The sequence below is a fragment of the Protopterus annectens genome, chromosome 8.part0 (assembly GCF_019279795.1).
Source record: "Protopterus annectens isolate FY-2018-M chromosome 8.part0, PAN1.0, whole genome shotgun sequence".
Taxonomy (NCBI): domain Eukaryota; kingdom Metazoa; phylum Chordata; order Ceratodontiformes; family Protopteridae; genus Protopterus; species Protopterus annectens.
This window is the reverse complement of record NC_056741.1, coordinates 1,793,194,798-1,793,211,908: the sequence shown is the minus strand read 5'-3', so window position 1 is coordinate 1,793,211,908 and position 17,111 is coordinate 1,793,194,798. Positions and strand designations below refer to the sequence as shown.

Sequence of the window (17,111 nt, the reverse complement as noted above, 5' to 3'; positions counted from 1 at the left end):
CATTTTTTGATTGCAGAAAAAAGTGATAAATTTAGCTTCACAGAATAATTTTTGATATTTTCACATCCTCTGTACTGGTTCAGTCACCACCCAAGAGATTATGTAATGGTGATGCACAATCTAATGTCTAGTCTCAAGGCTATCAATTTGGTTAATGGATGTATGGCTGATCTATCAGCTTCTCATAACTGAGTAACCACAATGGTGACTTTAACCGTTATCATTCATTGTCTGTTTGCATTGTCAGTGTTGGATCCATTCGACCAAATATGTACGTTAGGATGCTCATTAATATTAATGTGACTGATAGCTGTTTCAGCCTCAGAATAAAGACAATGACAGAGAAGAGTTTGGATTTGCAGAATCACATTTAGAGTCTGAAGATAAAAGCAACATGCCCACCAATATTCACAAAGATCTAGATAGATTATGCTGAAAATCAGTGTCAAAATTGTTGAAATCACTATAATTTGGAATCTTCACATATTCTTTCATTTTTGGCAAAGCTTGATATTTTGTTCCAAGACCAAGGGTAGCAGTATTTCAGACATCATCTTAAACAACATAAAAATCTTAATGCCCTGTACCTGCTTGATGTCTTAGCCATAGCTTAGTGCTTCCAAGGTAAAAGAGTGGGGTATAGGTCTGAGACTGCCTACCCTACTAGGGACTGATATCACAGTATAGGCAAGGAGAAAAGGAAAGGGCAATCCTAAGTGAAAGACTAACTCTGGCAGAGGTTTTATTTGAAGTGAGAATAAATGCTGTTGCTAAGAAAGGTATAATTAGAAGAGCATATACAAAATTTCATAATAATTATAGGAATATGAAAATATTCAAAAATATTGAGAAGTGACACTGGGAAGGCATTTTACAAAGGGACAGTTGAAGGACATCTGTATGGCTTCCAAATTTACAACAAAGTCTAGAAGGTTTAGAATTTTTTCATGGAGGTGATTGCAGACATTTTCTATACCCCAAACAGACTTCACAAATTGTTTCCTCAGGTAGACAGCAATAGGTGGAGGTGTGATGAGAAAAAGAGAGGTATGTTGGAACATGTTTTATAGAAATGCAATGATCTAGCAGATTTAAAAAATTCCATGTAGAGTACTTTATCAGAAATGTTCTGTGAGCAAATGATTGTAACTAAGGAAATTATTCTTTTAGGCTGGGATATAATATGTGAATAGCATAGACCTAGTAAAGCCTTGCTAAATGTAATGCTATTGGCTGTGAAAAAAAAGCCATTATTAGGAAATGGAAATCAAAATGTAAACCGACTCAAAATGAAGTTTTGAATAATATAAAGGAGATAAAAGAATTGGATATGGCAGTTATAGAAAAGGGAAGGAGCGAATTTCATAGAAATAAATGGAAAGGTGGGACAATACATGTAAAGTAATGTTCAGGGGAGGAGAACAGCTTTTGTAAGGCAAGACTGAATGATAATCATTAAAAAATGAATATATATATATATATATGGTTTACTATTGTTTATTCAAAATGAAAAACATTTTCCATTCAAATAAATGAATGGTAATACTGAAAGTAAAAAAAACTAACGTTCACAATGTCGAACCAAATGTTCGACGCATTTGACTTGACATTGTTGTCGAAACGACCACGTCATAGCCATATAGGAGCTGATGTAAATCAAACCCCTATACCGCTATCATATTTTTGCAGTGGGGGAAGCCCTCCTGCAAACCCCACACCCCCCTACTTATATATTCTAACTCCAAGATCGCACTACAGTGGGGATGTGGATGAATTTCCATTCCCTGCTGTACCACGATCTCCATGCAGATAGTCAATTTACACTTATGTGAATGCAGTTGTGCATTGCAATAAGTGGAGTCGACTATCTGGTGCAAAACTGTTTAAAAAGGTATAATTAGAAGCGCATATACAATATTTCATAATAATTATAAGAATATGAAAATATTCAAAAATATTGAGAAGTGACACTAGGAAGGCATTTTACAAAGGGACAGCTGAAGGACATCAGTATGGCTTCCAAATTTACAACAAAGTCTAGAAGGTTTAGAATTTTTTCATGGAGGTGATTGCGGAGGTTTTTTCTATACCCCAAAAAGACTTCAGAAATTGTTTCCTCAGGTAGATAGCTATAGGTGGAGGTGTGATGGGAAAGAGAGAGGTAAGTTGGAACATGTTTTATAGAAATGCAATGATCTAGCAGATTTAAAAATTCCCTGTAGCGCACTTTATCAGAAATGTTCTGTGAGCAAATGATTGTAACAAAGGAAATTATTCTTTTAGGCTGGGATATAATATGTGAATTGCATAGATCTAGTAAAGCCTTGCTAAATTTAATGCTATTGGCTGTGAAAAAAAGCAATTATTAGGAAATGGAAATCAAAATGTAAACTGACTCAAAATGAAGTTTTGAATAATATAAAGGAGATAAAAGAATTGGATATGGCAGTTATAGAAAAGGGAAGGAGCAAATTTCATAGAAATAAATGGAAAGGTAGGACAATACATGTAAAGTAATGTTCAGGGGAGGAGAACAGCTTTTGTAAGGCTAGACTGAATGATAATCATTAAAAAATTAATATATATATATATATATATATATATATATATATATATATATATATATATATATATGGTTTACTAATGTTTATTCAAACGGAAAAACATTTTCCGTTCAAATAAATGAATGGCAATACCAAAAGTAAAAAAAATAACGTTCACAATGTTGAACCAAATGTTCGACACATTTGACTCAACATTGTTGTCGAAATGACCACGTCATAGCCATATAGGAGCTGATGTAAATCAAACCCCTATACCGCTATCACGTTTTTGCAACCCCCACACCCCCCAACTTATATATTCTAACCCCGAGATCGCACTACAGTGGGGATGTGGATGAATTTTCACTCCCCGCTGTACTCCGATCTCCGTGCAGATAGTCGATTTACACTTATGTAAATGCAGTTGTGCATTTGCATAAGTGGAGTCGACTATCTGGTGCAAAACTGTTTGCACATTCGACATTCTGTTTTTCGGCATATTGCAGCCGATAGAATGTCATTCGCATAAACAATAGTAAACCTATATATATATATATATATATATATATATATATATATATATATATATATATATATATATATATATATATATATATATATTTATAAGTGTGTGTGCGTGTGTGTGTGTGTGCGTGTGCGTGTGTGTTTGTGTGTAAAAAATGCATGGAGGTAATGACATGATGTTAAAAATACTTTGTTTTCTTTTTTATAACTGTATGTGTGCCCCTCTCATAGTTAAAAGTGTGACATTAATAATGGTTTTAAAAATAAATAACTAAACAAATAAATGTGATACATTCATGTCTAGAAAAACATTTGTATTTAAATATTCTTTTTCTTTCTTTTGCATTTAAATATTTTTAAGCAAACTGCTGTATAAATGTACACAGTTTAACTTGCAATGGTATAAAATGCATTAAATAAAACTGCATCAAGTTGCTATATGTAGTTTAATGTATTACATTATGCACATTTTTAGAGAACTGCATATCCAGAATAATAATAACAAATTCCAGTTTTACAAAAAAAAAAAAAAAAAAGAAAACTAACTCATTGTGGTTGAACTATAAAATTAATTAATTATGCTACATTTCGAAGAGACCAAAGTAAGTTTGGGAATGACACGTGACAGACATATTCCATGTGAATAGTGATAGTACTGGAGTCAGGACTGCAAAATTCAAATGGGGAAACTGAAGCACTTGCAAGGCTGTTCTTGTTGGATGGATATGCAAACACATGCAATTTTGGAGTATTCTAAGCTCAACAGACATTGAAAAAACAAAAAGTGAGATATCACAATGCTTTACAGTAAAAGGAGCCTTATCCAACAGCTCTACTTTTCATGTTTGCAAAATTCATAAATCATTTTTTTTTCTTTTCAGAGTATGATTGCAGCATAGTTAAGAGTTTGTTTATGTGATATAGATTCTTCAAATGTAGGTTTAGACTACCCGTTTTAAAAATATTTGTGTTTGCATGACATTCTGACAATTTGTCATTATTCTACATTGATGTCATTCATGGCAGCAGCATTATGAAGTACAAACAGTAAAGGGTCGATGTTTATGGCTGAAATGGACATGGGTGATGCAAATGCAGATCTACTAGTTTGTGATCACTTGGATATCATTTTGTCTTTCTAACAGAAAAAGAAAAACATAAAAGAGCAAGTTAATATTTCTCAGGTGAAGGTAGCAATCTTTATTTCTAATCTTGGTGAATTGGAAGACAAGGTGTATGTGTGTTAGGAGTTTTAAATGAAGAAGGACTGGACTGTGCAGTCTGTATAAAAGACAGTCTGGTAGAATGGTCCAGCTGTCTGGCTAATTATAATAACTTGGACGTGACATTATTAATTTCAGGACCAGTAGATGGGTAACCATAAAATATCTTAGTGCAGCTTCAGTTTCAAAATTAAATGGAGGAGGTTCTTTCTCAACTATGACAACCAGGCAAAATCTGCTGTTTAGGAAAGAAGTCAGTGTTTTTCAATGATACTATTCTGTCCAAATGGCTATGCACTGTCTACAATTTTTTTTAGTTTATACATATGGGTAAACTGATGGACCTGGGGTTTAAGTTGGTGTATCTGGCATTGCTGATGTTTTGTTAGTACTGGAGTGAATTTGTTTGCTGATATAGGACTGGCAATAGTTATGTATCTCAGTAAGTCACTCCAAATGAGAAATATTATATTTTATAGGATTTAAAGGAATAAGCAAATGATACTAAACTGCTTAGTTTACAAGCTGTGGTGATTTAGGAATAATTGCTTTAATATTCTCAGTGTTGTTTGGATAATTTTTAAACTGTTGCAATGCACTGAGTATGAATACTTTCCAAATGCTGTAAGTCAAAAACGCAGTCTGGTTTGTTAATTTTTATTCTACAATTACAACTTCATTTGTACTTCCTATGTTTGTTATAGAAGCAGTTTTATAGTAACTTGAAGGTTTTTATCCTCTTGCTTGCGGAAGTGTATTACTTGAAAATGGTTCGACTCTGTGTAGCGATGGCTGTTTTAGAAGTGATGGTGATAGTAACTGCGTGCATTATTAACAAGTTTGGTTTTAAATGAATGATAGCATCATGTTGCTGTACTGAATGTATATTCATTATTTGATCTAACTATAAAATGATAATTTGGGGCTTTGAGGGTGGTTGGCTGGGCAAGATAAATGCCTAGCATGTGAGTTATCTTATGATATGAGGACAGATAATGTTGGGTCTAGTTGGGTACAGAATGTTTTGTAATGGATGTTATGACTACTTGCTATCATGCTTGATTTTCTCTTTTAATAGAAAAGTGCAAGAATTAACAACTGGCTTGATATAGTTCCAGTTTTTATATAATTTGATCTAGAGCTGAATTTTCTATTACTTTAGTTCAGGACCTTTTTTATATGCATTCATCATATTCTTGTTATAAATCAGAACTCAGAAGCAATTCTCTGATAAGTTTTGCTATACAGGGTATATTTGTAAAATTTCATTCAAGTCTTTCACCTTGTTATGTTAAAGTGGAGTGTCTGTATGGTCAATACGTGTTAGGACTAGTCCTTATATACAACACTGTTGTTAAAAGATTATTCTATGTATACTGTTGGTTTTACAGATGTGTGGTGAAGCCCAGTTTTTTATTACTATGAGGATGCACAAGTCAGAATTATATATGTGAATATATATATATATAATCATTCATTAGTTGCTTGCAAGATTGGTTTCATCATGAATGCATTGTTATATATGCTGAAGTGACCAGTGAAATACTAACATATTCATATAAAAAAAAATAAATAAAAAAATGACACCACCTCCCACAAGAAGTATCTCATAGATATAACAAGGGAAAAGACTACATCCTAGTAATACCGTTGTTGAATCAATTGTTGTATTAATCCAAGGAGCCAGTTGTTTAGAAAAGTTGTGAGCAAATTCAGAATGTCCAAAGGAGAAGTTGCATAACAGAGAACTTATGTTGCCTATATTGAGACAGCCATTTGTCCTGAATGACAGTGAACCAAATTGCAGTGAAACAAAGGACAACCAGTTCAGTGGTAAATATATATTTATATTTGAACAGAAAATCACTCAGGATAGTATCATAAATCTTGTTATGGCTAATGTGCTGCACTGAAATATCCACCTGAACTATATCTATTGCTAAATGTTTTTTTGGGTCCCTATGAGTGTGTCAGATCACTATTTAGTGAATGCCTCTTCGTTGAACAACTATTCAGCAAAAACACTAATCATCATATGCTCTACCACTGAGCTATACTCCCATTCCACTCTAACTTTTCAGTGAAAACTGTCCTAGGGCAAAATTATGATTGGCTACTATCTGGAATTTGCCCTTTTCCCCGCTGTAGTGCAATTTTGGAGTTGGTATATTTAGTTAGTGGGGGTATGGGACACATAACCCCCCACCTGTGTAGGTGTTATTTTTTTTTTGTTTTTACGATCGCTAGGGCGGAGTACGATCAGTTTGCCCTAGGAAAGTTTCACTGAAAAGTTAGTTTGGCGGTTAGTGTTTTTGATGAATAGTTTTTCGATGAAGAGGCGTCCACTAAATAGTGATTAGACAAAGTGATATAGTCCCATTTTTTTACCTCAGTTAAACAGTGGCATTGGTATTCGGCAATGCAGTAAATACAGACCAATGTCTGTAAGACTGACTGGATGGTTTTGACATAGTACAAGAGCAGCATTAATTCAAACTTTAAAGGTTAGCAAAGAAGTTTCTGCTTGTGCTCTCTAGGAAGACAGGACATGAAAGAAAACAGTGGAGTTACAATGGGTCAAGAGCAAATTATAAAAAAGATTGAAAAATATTTCAAACTATGGTTTGTTCAATTCTCAGCTAGGGCATCTTCTGTGTGGAGACATGCGTGAATTGGCGTACCTTCGTTGAAGGTTGTGCGTCAGAGCTGGCAACTCGGCATGTAAAAATCTACTGCCAATCATTAGCGGACCGGAGTTCAGCTGTGCGACCCCTAACTGGGAAAAGCCGAAAGACACAACAAAAAAGGTAAAGCATAAAAAAAATTATGGCTTTGAGGTGTACCTGAAAGATGAGATGGTAGTATTAGTATGGAAGATTTTGTGTAACTGAAATAGTGACGCAGGTTATGACAGCTACAGCTGTTGGCATTGGCGTATACATGGAAACTCAAGTCTCCTGTTAGCATGAAGTTCTTCATAACATGAGACAAGAAATATATTTGTTCAGCAGTCTTGCAGAATAAACAGGTTTTGTGGATGATGCACCCATTCCTATCATTGTGGATTCTTACGTTGATGTTCTAAGGAGAAATATTCCTTTGCACCTATCAGGAGAAATATGTAGAAGAACCCTGCTAGGCCATTCTTTGTTACTCCAACTAAACATCAAAGTGGAAACGGAGTCCAGAAAGCCCTAGAGGTACTTTGATTCTGTTCCTGCTAAACTAAGAATATGCACCTGCTGATGGATGTCTAAATGTCATGGCGTGAGATAACTGATGACATTTTTGACTGCACAGGATGTGCTGGTGTTTAATTTCTTTCATTGATTTAGTACTTTTTGTTTTCTGCTTTTTTTATTTGAAGTAACACAATGATTAGTATTTAATTGGCAATTCCATTTGTTAGAGGACTACCTTTCTGATATATTTATGTTGGAGCCAGAGACAGTTATAAATGTCAGTGGCAGAAGTTGTTTGTCACTGGCCACTTAATCAATACTCATACCTTTGAATATAAATAACACTGGCATTCTGTTACAGAAGACAACTCAGAGAAGATTAACAATGAAAATGTTACCGTGTCCTGTCTTTCTCACTCTGCTCCAAGTTTGTGCAATCTCAGAGTTGGATATATTTGTGTAGGTTCTACTATGACCCATCTACTTCCAGAAAGCCAGTGATCTAAAATATTAAAACATAATGTCCAAAATACAGAATGGTGAAAAATGTAATTTAAATGTTTTTTTTTCCCCGGGGCAAACCTCCCTGCATCACCTGATGTTGGGAGCAAGCACTCCACTCACCCTGAACTCATATGTACCAAGTCCATGATCCCAGCAACTCAAAGAAGGGAGAGATCTCCCAAAACAAGTAAATCATTGCAGGTGCACCTTTAGAAATTGCGTCTGCTATGATTTTCTGTGGAAAACCGCATCTGATGTTCTGTGTTTCTACATTTTTTTCTGCAGTGAAATGATGTCTGAGAAATTTCACCTCAAACAACTATAGAGGAGACACATGTATGTGTGTGTGTGTGTGTGTGTGTGTGTGTGTGTGTGTGTGTGTGTGTGTGTGTGTGTGTGTGTGTGTGTGTGTGTATGTGGGTATGCATGTATAGCCAAGCCTCCCTGAAAAAAAAGTGAGTGCCACTATTTTGGGTAGTAACCTGCCAAAGTTTTAAACATTTTGGAGTTTGAGTAAACACATGTTGATTATATGAGATGTGATTATTCACAGTAGATGAGTCAGAAGCATATCTACAATTTCAGAGCAGAGAAAGGTATTATCATATATAGAGAAGAGAGTGTATTTCTTGTTTTCAAGAAATATACTGGAATGAAAATCAAATAAAGCACACCAAGGCATGTATTCATGCTTTATATAAAGTGTGTACTCCTGTTAGGAAAGTGTGTGTTCCTATTTTATGTAAAAGTTCATGTATCATTGACATTATTAAAATAATATTTGGAATTAAACATACATTTTTCCTTATAAGCAAGTACTACCACAGAATGGTAAAGCCATAAAGTCATTATATACACCTTATTTTTGCTTCTTCAGATCTTTTGCAAGATATCTCAAAGTGCTGTAAAAATGGAATGTACCAAGTATGTTCCTTTTTTAATTATTCCAAATGCTTTGGGTTTCTAATGCCATGATAAGAAAGGACCCTGTTCCTATGTTAGGTTACAATTAGAGTTCATAAAATCAATATTGCTTCAGTCTTTGATGTTAGCCAAGAGTGCTCTTCTTAGCACTCACTATGCACCCAGATTTGCCTCCTTCTACATTTCATGTGGGGGTTGCATGTATTTCTATCATATTTAAATGCTGTTTGTCTTTCGGCTATTCCTGGTTAGGGGTTGCCACAGCAGAACTCTGGCGCGCTGATTGGCAGTTGGTTTTTATGGTGTTGAGTTGCCAGCCCGACACCTAACCTTCAACGAAGGCATGCCCATTCAACGCATGTCTTTCGAATGCCCACTCAACCACGGGGAGGACATGCAGACTCCACACAGAAGGCACTCCCAACCCAAGCCGAGAATTGAACGGGAGAACCTCTTGCTGTGAGGCAACAACGCTACCGCTGCACCACCGCAGGAGACAATTGCAAATTGTTTGTATCAGTACTGTTACTTGTATTGCTGTTGGAACGGAATATTTTCCTTCTAAACTGTTCTCACTTCTGCAAACCCTAGTATTTTATGACTTTACATTTCTGCATACATAAGACACTATAATCGTTGGTGTAGAAATTTTAATGATTAATGCTACTTTTATTTATTTTTTCTTGGACTACTATATCTTGTTTTCTTACATCTGTTTTTTGAACTGTTGGTATTGGATGATCTCATGTGATATGAACATTGTCAATAATGCTTTGACTGCTCATGTTTCAATGCTTCTTGGCTACTTCTATACTGTATTGTTCACACAATCCTAAGTACAACAGTCTTGTCACATTATTTCACTTTTTAGTATACAGCCCCTGAGCCATGAATGTATCACACCCATCAATGAGATATGCAACTGTTTCGATGACTGTCATTATTAGCCTTTCATTTTTTGGCTTCAACTCACCTCCCTTTAACCATTCCTGCACCAAATCGTGGTCCGTAGGTGGTTGTTGAAGACATTCTCTATACTTGCCACGTTTTGTGGACTTTCCAATTTTCTTTCCTTTCATTCTTGTCCTATTCTTTATTTCCTTTCTTTTGTTTTTTGGTTGTCGTATGATTCATGTCTACTTCTGGACTGATTTCCATTCCCACTGCACTGTGAAATACTTCTAAACTAAACAAAGATGTTATCTTAGACTTCTTTCTTTTTCGATGTACTGAGTTTTGCTGTTTTCTTGCTGATATTATGAATGGTTAATGTGTTTTTGGCAATATTTAAATTACTAAATATTGTATCATTTAGTCAAGTCCAACTCTTCAGGACATTAGCACCCTATGCCTATTTGTCAATAACTGCGGCTTTAAGTTCTTGAAAATTTATATTCATTGATTTGTTAATAGTGCCTATCTACCTTAGCCTCTGCTACCTGCTTTTTTGGTTTCCTTTAGTCCTTCTTAGCATCAGTGTCTTCTCTGGTAAATCCTGTGATTGCCTTATATGGCCAAAGTATATGAGTTTTATTTTTTACTGTATGACCTCCAAGTAATTACTCTAGGTTTATTTTCTTTAAATATCAACTGATATGATCTTTGTGCAGTCCATACAATCCCCAAACATTATAGATCAGCTCTCCAGCCACATATTAATAATGAAAAAAAAACATAACTTTGTATTTGTGGATCTTTGTTCACAGTATGATATCTTTGTTCTTTAATACGTTGCCAAGATTTACCATAATTCTCCTCTTTTAATTCCATGGCTGCATTTCATCATTTACAAAGATCATTAACTCCTGAAAGCTGCAATCTATTACTACCTGCATGTTTTCCTCATCTGTTTACAAAGAAGTGGTTGGGATAGGTGCCATTATCTTATTTTTGACCCCGACTGACAAACAGCCATTTTTACTTTCCGCTTCAAATTCATCAGTCGGCTCTTAAACTCCTCCTCGCTTTCAAACATCAGTATGGTATTATCTGCATATCTGAGGTTCTTAATATTTCTCCAGCATTATTTAGCATTGCCCTTTTTTGTAACTGGAATTGAAATGGATCTTTTTAAGCCCAGTGGTCACTGTCATGTTTTCCATATTTGCCATCAAATTACAAGCCGCAGTATAATGGGCTCAGTTTACATTACAGTAGAGAGTCGATTATCCAAACTAATTTTGACCTAGGGTAGTTCAGATAATCAAACTGTTTGGATAATCAAACATATAATTGAACTGGATAACAAAAACTTCTAAAAATGTTTTTGATAAACATTAAACAAGAAAAATAAAAAAAATTTACAGTAACTACAAAATGGTACAGTATATTATTGTAGTACAAGCTCAAAAAACATGCACAAATGAATACGTATCATGTTTACATATGCCGACTTTATGATTTTTCCTACCCGAAAAATCTGGAATGCTGCATTCGGATAATTGATGTTTCAGATAATCAACATTCAGATAATAAACTCTCTACTGTATCTTAAGCAATTCAAGTAAAATTCTACCATTTCCTGCAGTCTAATTATTAAAAGGCTTTCCAGGGCCTGTTTAATTTCCTGTCCAGGATGTCCGGCTATAAATCAAGGAAAATGCAATCACATGTATCAGTGATGTTAAGGTCCTTCTTATATAGTTCTTCTGTACATTCCTGTCACCTCTTCTTAATATCTTCTAATTATGTTAGGTCACTCCTGTGTTTGCCTTTTATCATGGCGATTATTATATAAAAGTTACATTTAAAACAGCCATTCTTCTTGAAGACATCTTTTCTATTATATTTCTCTCCTTCTTTCCTTGTCTTTGTCGGCCAGCTAAGTGAACTTATCCAAAGACTGTTTTTCCATCATGACCAACAATATTTACAAACAGATTACCTTCCAAGTAACTTATCAAACCAGCATTTATATTCAATAGCTACTAGAGTTGTCCAAACTAAAATTTTGCTTTGTAGTCTTCACATTTCTTATTTAATATACTGCCTTCTGTATTTTTACTATTCACTGCAACTCTTCATTCAGTGTGACATATTTTCTATGTCTCCATTGCCTTATCATCTCCTTCTTTTATTAACTACTTCACAAGCCTCCACAAACAGCCATTTTGGCTATTTAATCTACTTTATATTTGACTTTTTTAATTTTGCACTCTGGTGCAAAATATCACAAATGTCTATAGTTCCTCAGGCATTGTATCCACCAGGATTAATCCTTTCAATCTGTTCTTTATCTTGAGTATTTATGGAACATTGTTGATCTGATATCTCATTGACCTGGAGACTTCCTGATTTTTTTTCAGTTTGAATCTGAAGTCCACTATGAGAAGCTGGTGGTCTGCCACAGTCAGCTCCATATTTTGCTTTTGTTGACCTGACTCTATAAAGCTCTTCCATCTCTGAGTGCAAAGTTTCTTATTTACTATCATCACCATGTGTAAAGCTATCTCTTAGGCTTTTGAAAAAGAGTGTTTACTATGACCAGTGAATTATCTTGACCGAATTATAATAATCTGTATCCTGTTTCATTTTGTACACCAAGAACAAACATATCTATTAAGCCAGTTCTTCCCTAAGTTCTTTATCAGTTCAATCACCTATGATAAAAGTATTATCATCTCTTGTTGTTATATCCTTAAGGTACTGCTGATCATTATAAAACTGCACGACTTCCTCATCTTTGGCATTTGTAGTTGGACCATAAATTTATATCACTAAAATGCTGAAAGGCTTTCATCACAGTCTGACTAAACTCATTCTGTCATCATTTTTATTTATCTATTTTTTTGGGGGGGGGGGTAGTATCCTAGAACGGATTTTGAAACCCTTTAGTTGAGTATGAGAACTACTCCATTCTTCTGAAAGACTCTTGCCCACAGTAGAAGATCTGATGATTATCTGACATAAAATAAACATTTCCTGTCCATTTTAATTGACTGATTCCCTAGATGCTGATATTTGTTGTTGACATCATATCTTTGACTGCATCCAATTTACCTAGGCTCATAGCTTTCAAATTCCAAGTTTCTGTAATGTATAGCTCTATAACTGCTAACTTAAAAGACTCAGACACACATAGGCATGCATGTGCTGTGTGCACTCACTTTTACACACACACACACACACACACACACACACACACACACACACATATGCACTCACACACCCACACATACACACAGACATGCACGTGTGTGTGCTCACATGTGCACGCATACACACACACACACACACACACACACACACACACACACACACACACACACACACACACACAAACACACGCACACACACACACACACGTGCACGCATGCATACACACATGAAACAAACTCTCCCAAACCCATGTTTATGCACATTTGAACAAATATTTCTGATATTTACAGATGGTGCAGTGTGCTGCCAACATACTGTGAAAGTCAGTGCCATGGAGGGTGGGGATGATTCAGATAAACAGCATGGTTGTGTTAGGGGAAAAAACAGAGTAGTATTCAGGGTAGCAAAATACTAGATATTGACATGAAAATGAGGCTCTGTAGACAAATCTGGGCAATACACCAATGATGCTATAAAAGTTTGTGGGATGATTCAGAAATGTATAAAGCAGGTGCCCCTTGAAACTGCACACACCTAATATGAATGCCAGGACTTTCCGGTTTACTGGATGTTAACATGTATGCTATATCACAGCTATAGCAGAGCTGGATGTGTTAGTGGCCATTCACAAAGCCAATGCTTTTGACATGACACACCATGGTCCTCCACACCATAGCAGATGTTACCACACCAGCTAATGTACCACCATTTAGCTGACTAGCAGATTATAGACTATTTTCATGTGGACAGGGATACCATACAGGAACCTGCAAACCAGAGATACATGTAGTACAAATATGCAGATGCTTCTTGCTGAATATGTCCTGCACACATGCATGTCACTGTATGGTATGGAGATGTAACAGTTAATAAAGACCTGGTGTATGCTCTACCAACAATTGTGCATTCACCATGAGCCCAGCTTCTACAAGCAGGTCACCACCAGGAATGCGAATCTGCTGTCCATCCCTTGATGGGGAAACCAGGAACTCCTTTACCACTGTGAGCTTCCCCTGTTGATGGTCCACCCCTTCTGGTATAAATATCTTCAACAATGTCATGTGTCTTGTTATTGCCATCCAGTATCATATCCACTACCCTTTGCTGAACCTGATATAAACTTTAATTATAGCTGCTCACAGCAGATATACAGTACTACTCCCTGTCACATCTGCCCCTAAAAAGGATTGTCTTCTTTATTTTGACCAGGTTGTAATTGCCATGTGTGAGGAAGAGCCTGCAGTGACACTTCTGTTTCACTGGTGGTGAACTTTTCCAGTTGACACTTCTGTGATGGACCCATGACAAGTCATATACACCTGTGAATTGCACATGGTTAGTATGCATGCAAGGCTGACTATGGCTGTTGCCCCCAACCACATATATTGCCCACTTACATGACCCTGTTGCTAATGTGCCACTCCCTCCCTTTTCCTAATAAAGAGCTTATCTAGCAAGGTAGGAGTAACAGCTGCTAATACTTATATTACTCAGATAATCTATAATATATTCTGTGTAATGCTTATATTAGTAATAGAAGCTAACAACAGTTTTACTTCAATAGGTTATTGTTAATTAACTTTAACTTTCAAAGACTCTGCACAATCACTCTGCCCTGTCTTGATACAGCAAAGGATCCGCTGTGAATCATTGTTACCAAAACACCCATCTTACACCACACTTGCCTGGTCACCGGCCCTTGTAAATGGGTCTATATTATCTTGCCGAAAGCTGTTTACAGCAAATACAGCAACATCGAACAATAAACCACGAAATACCACTAACATGAATGACCAGGTCACTGAATTTTTTTTCCTAGGGAGAAAAGTCTCTTGGCTGTCACCATGAAATTGCCCTTTATCCCACTGTAGTGTGATCTCGGTGTTGGCATATTTAGTTGGGGGGTGTCGGGGGGGTGTGGTGGGCAAAGCCCCCTACTTTGTAATGATTTAGGTGGTCTTTTGTATTTGGTTGGTACACTGATTTTTTTCCCTAGGAAAAAAATGGATGACCTGCATATTCGCGTTAGTGGGATTTCGCGGTTTATTGTTCGATGTTGCCGTATTCACTGTACACAGCTTTCGGCAAGATAATATAGACCCCTTGTAAATCATAGTTTCAGAGCATCCATTATCAGAAAGTGTGTACTCAGATGTCTCAACGTATTAGCAAGAGTCACGAGAAATAAGCATTTTTTGCAGGGATGTTTCCTCACTTATATGGGAAAAGACAGAAACCTGCACCCCTCAAACTTTTTTAATCTGACTACAAAGTCACTGGATCTCAGAGAAAGAGGTCATATGTTAATAGAGTCATAGGTACTTACTAGGCTATTAATCTGTGAGGATCTCTAGAAGCCTTACATTCCCATAGACATTTTTAGGCCTTATATTTTGAATACAAGTAGCCCAGAGATGAGCTATACATTGGGACATTTACATGTTTCCCCCATCACTGATCACTGACTGGTGATATAGCATCTCTCTCACTGTAGTCTGAGGTACACTGAACTCAGACTACTCAGAACTCCCTAAGAAGCAAGCATATACATCTTGCTGTATAAAAGAAGTATAAAATGAAACTCCAAGCAAATTCAAGCTTGCACCAGAATACTCAAGTAAAATTTGAATTAAACTGAAGAAATCAAATAAGTTAAAGTAAGTTGTTATAAAACTCATACTATGTAATCTGTTTTGTGTACACTGTAAGATAAGCTCACCAGCTTAAATATAAACCCCTATGTCACTAGATGGGTTGCAAACTGGCTCAAGGACAGAACCCACATGGTTAGAATTGCTGGAGCCATGTCAGACACCAAACCAGTTACAAGTGGCGTCCCACAAGGCTCAGTCCTGGGACCTCTCTTGTTCGGTATATATTTCTCAGAGGTACAGGCCAACACGGAAGGACTGTGGCTGACCAAGTTCACAGATGACTGCAAACTGGGTGCCATAATCGACTCTCCAGCCGACACAAACATCCTCCAAAAGGGCCTCATAGAAACAGACAACTGGTGCCAGAGCAATGGCCTCAAGCTAAACGCCAAAAAGTGTATAGTCATCCCTTTTGGCAAAAACAAAGTGCCACAAATTACCACATAGGTGGTAATCCATTAAGTACAGAAGAAGTAATTAGGGACCTGGGGACCCAAGTTGATAGCAGTCTCTCATTTGACAACCACGTGGCCAAAGTGGTTAGAAAAACATTTTATATAGCCCACCTAATCATGAAGGGATTCACATCTAGATCAGGGGAGGTCATCGTGCCTCTTTACTCATCCCTCATCAGGCCCATAATTGAGTACAATGCCCCTTTTGGGATGTACCTTACCAGACACCTGCAGCAACTGGAAAGACCCCAAAAGTACCTCACCAAGAGGATCAAAGGGCTCAAACAGATGCCATATGCTGCCCGGTTAAAGAAACTCCAGCTCTACTCAGTGGCATACCGCCTGTTCAGGGGCGATCTGTGCCTGACGTATAAAGCCATGTCCAACCCGGAATTAATGGACATGCTGCACCTCAGAAACTCTAAATCCCATCGAGCTACGCGCTTGAGAGACTTGAACCTCAGCACTGAAATAAATAGGACATGCTGGAGGGACAGATTCATAACCCAGAGGCTCCCTTCACTCTGGAATGAAATCCCAGTCCAGGTTAGGCAGAGTCCCTCATTGACTCTCTTCAAGAGGAATCTTGATGAGTGGCTGGGAGATCGTAGGTTTAACCCGGGTATCACTTCTGTGTCACTGTTAGACAGAGGCACAGTATACTAACCTCGAAAAAGGGCATAGCAAAATTAATTTAAAATGGGTGGTGAAAGCCAAACACATTCTGGCTAGGCTTATAAATGCCCTAGGGCAGATAGCCTAGTATGAACCTATGAACCTATGAACCTATGTATGATTGCAATTCTTTTTACTGTATGGTAAAGACAATTTATACTTGCTTCCAAATAATGCCATTCTGTATACTGTAATGCCTTATATGGCCTTTAGTGCCTAAAGGGTATTTCTTCCAAACTGCAGTGTCATTGTATTCACTTGAACCTCTGCTCGTGTTCTTCTGATGCTCAGAATCCTACTTAAGAAATGACTACAATAGGCAGTTTTT

General features: G+C 36.6%; 1 protein-coding gene across 1 annotated transcript in view; it reads right to left on the bottom strand.

Moving 5' to 3' along the window:
* The window catches only part of CNOT1 (CCR4-NOT transcription complex subunit 1), a 4,219,019-nt gene extending 4,204,959 nt beyond the window's left edge, over positions 1-14,060 (bottom strand). The window contains exon 1 of the mRNA XM_044079520.1: positions 13,893-14,060. Within this exon, the coding sequence (XP_043935455.1) occupies positions 13,893-14,060 (168 nt within the window). The remainder of the gene's footprint in view (positions 1-13,892) is intronic.
* Positions 14,061-17,111: the final 3,051 nt, after the last annotated feature.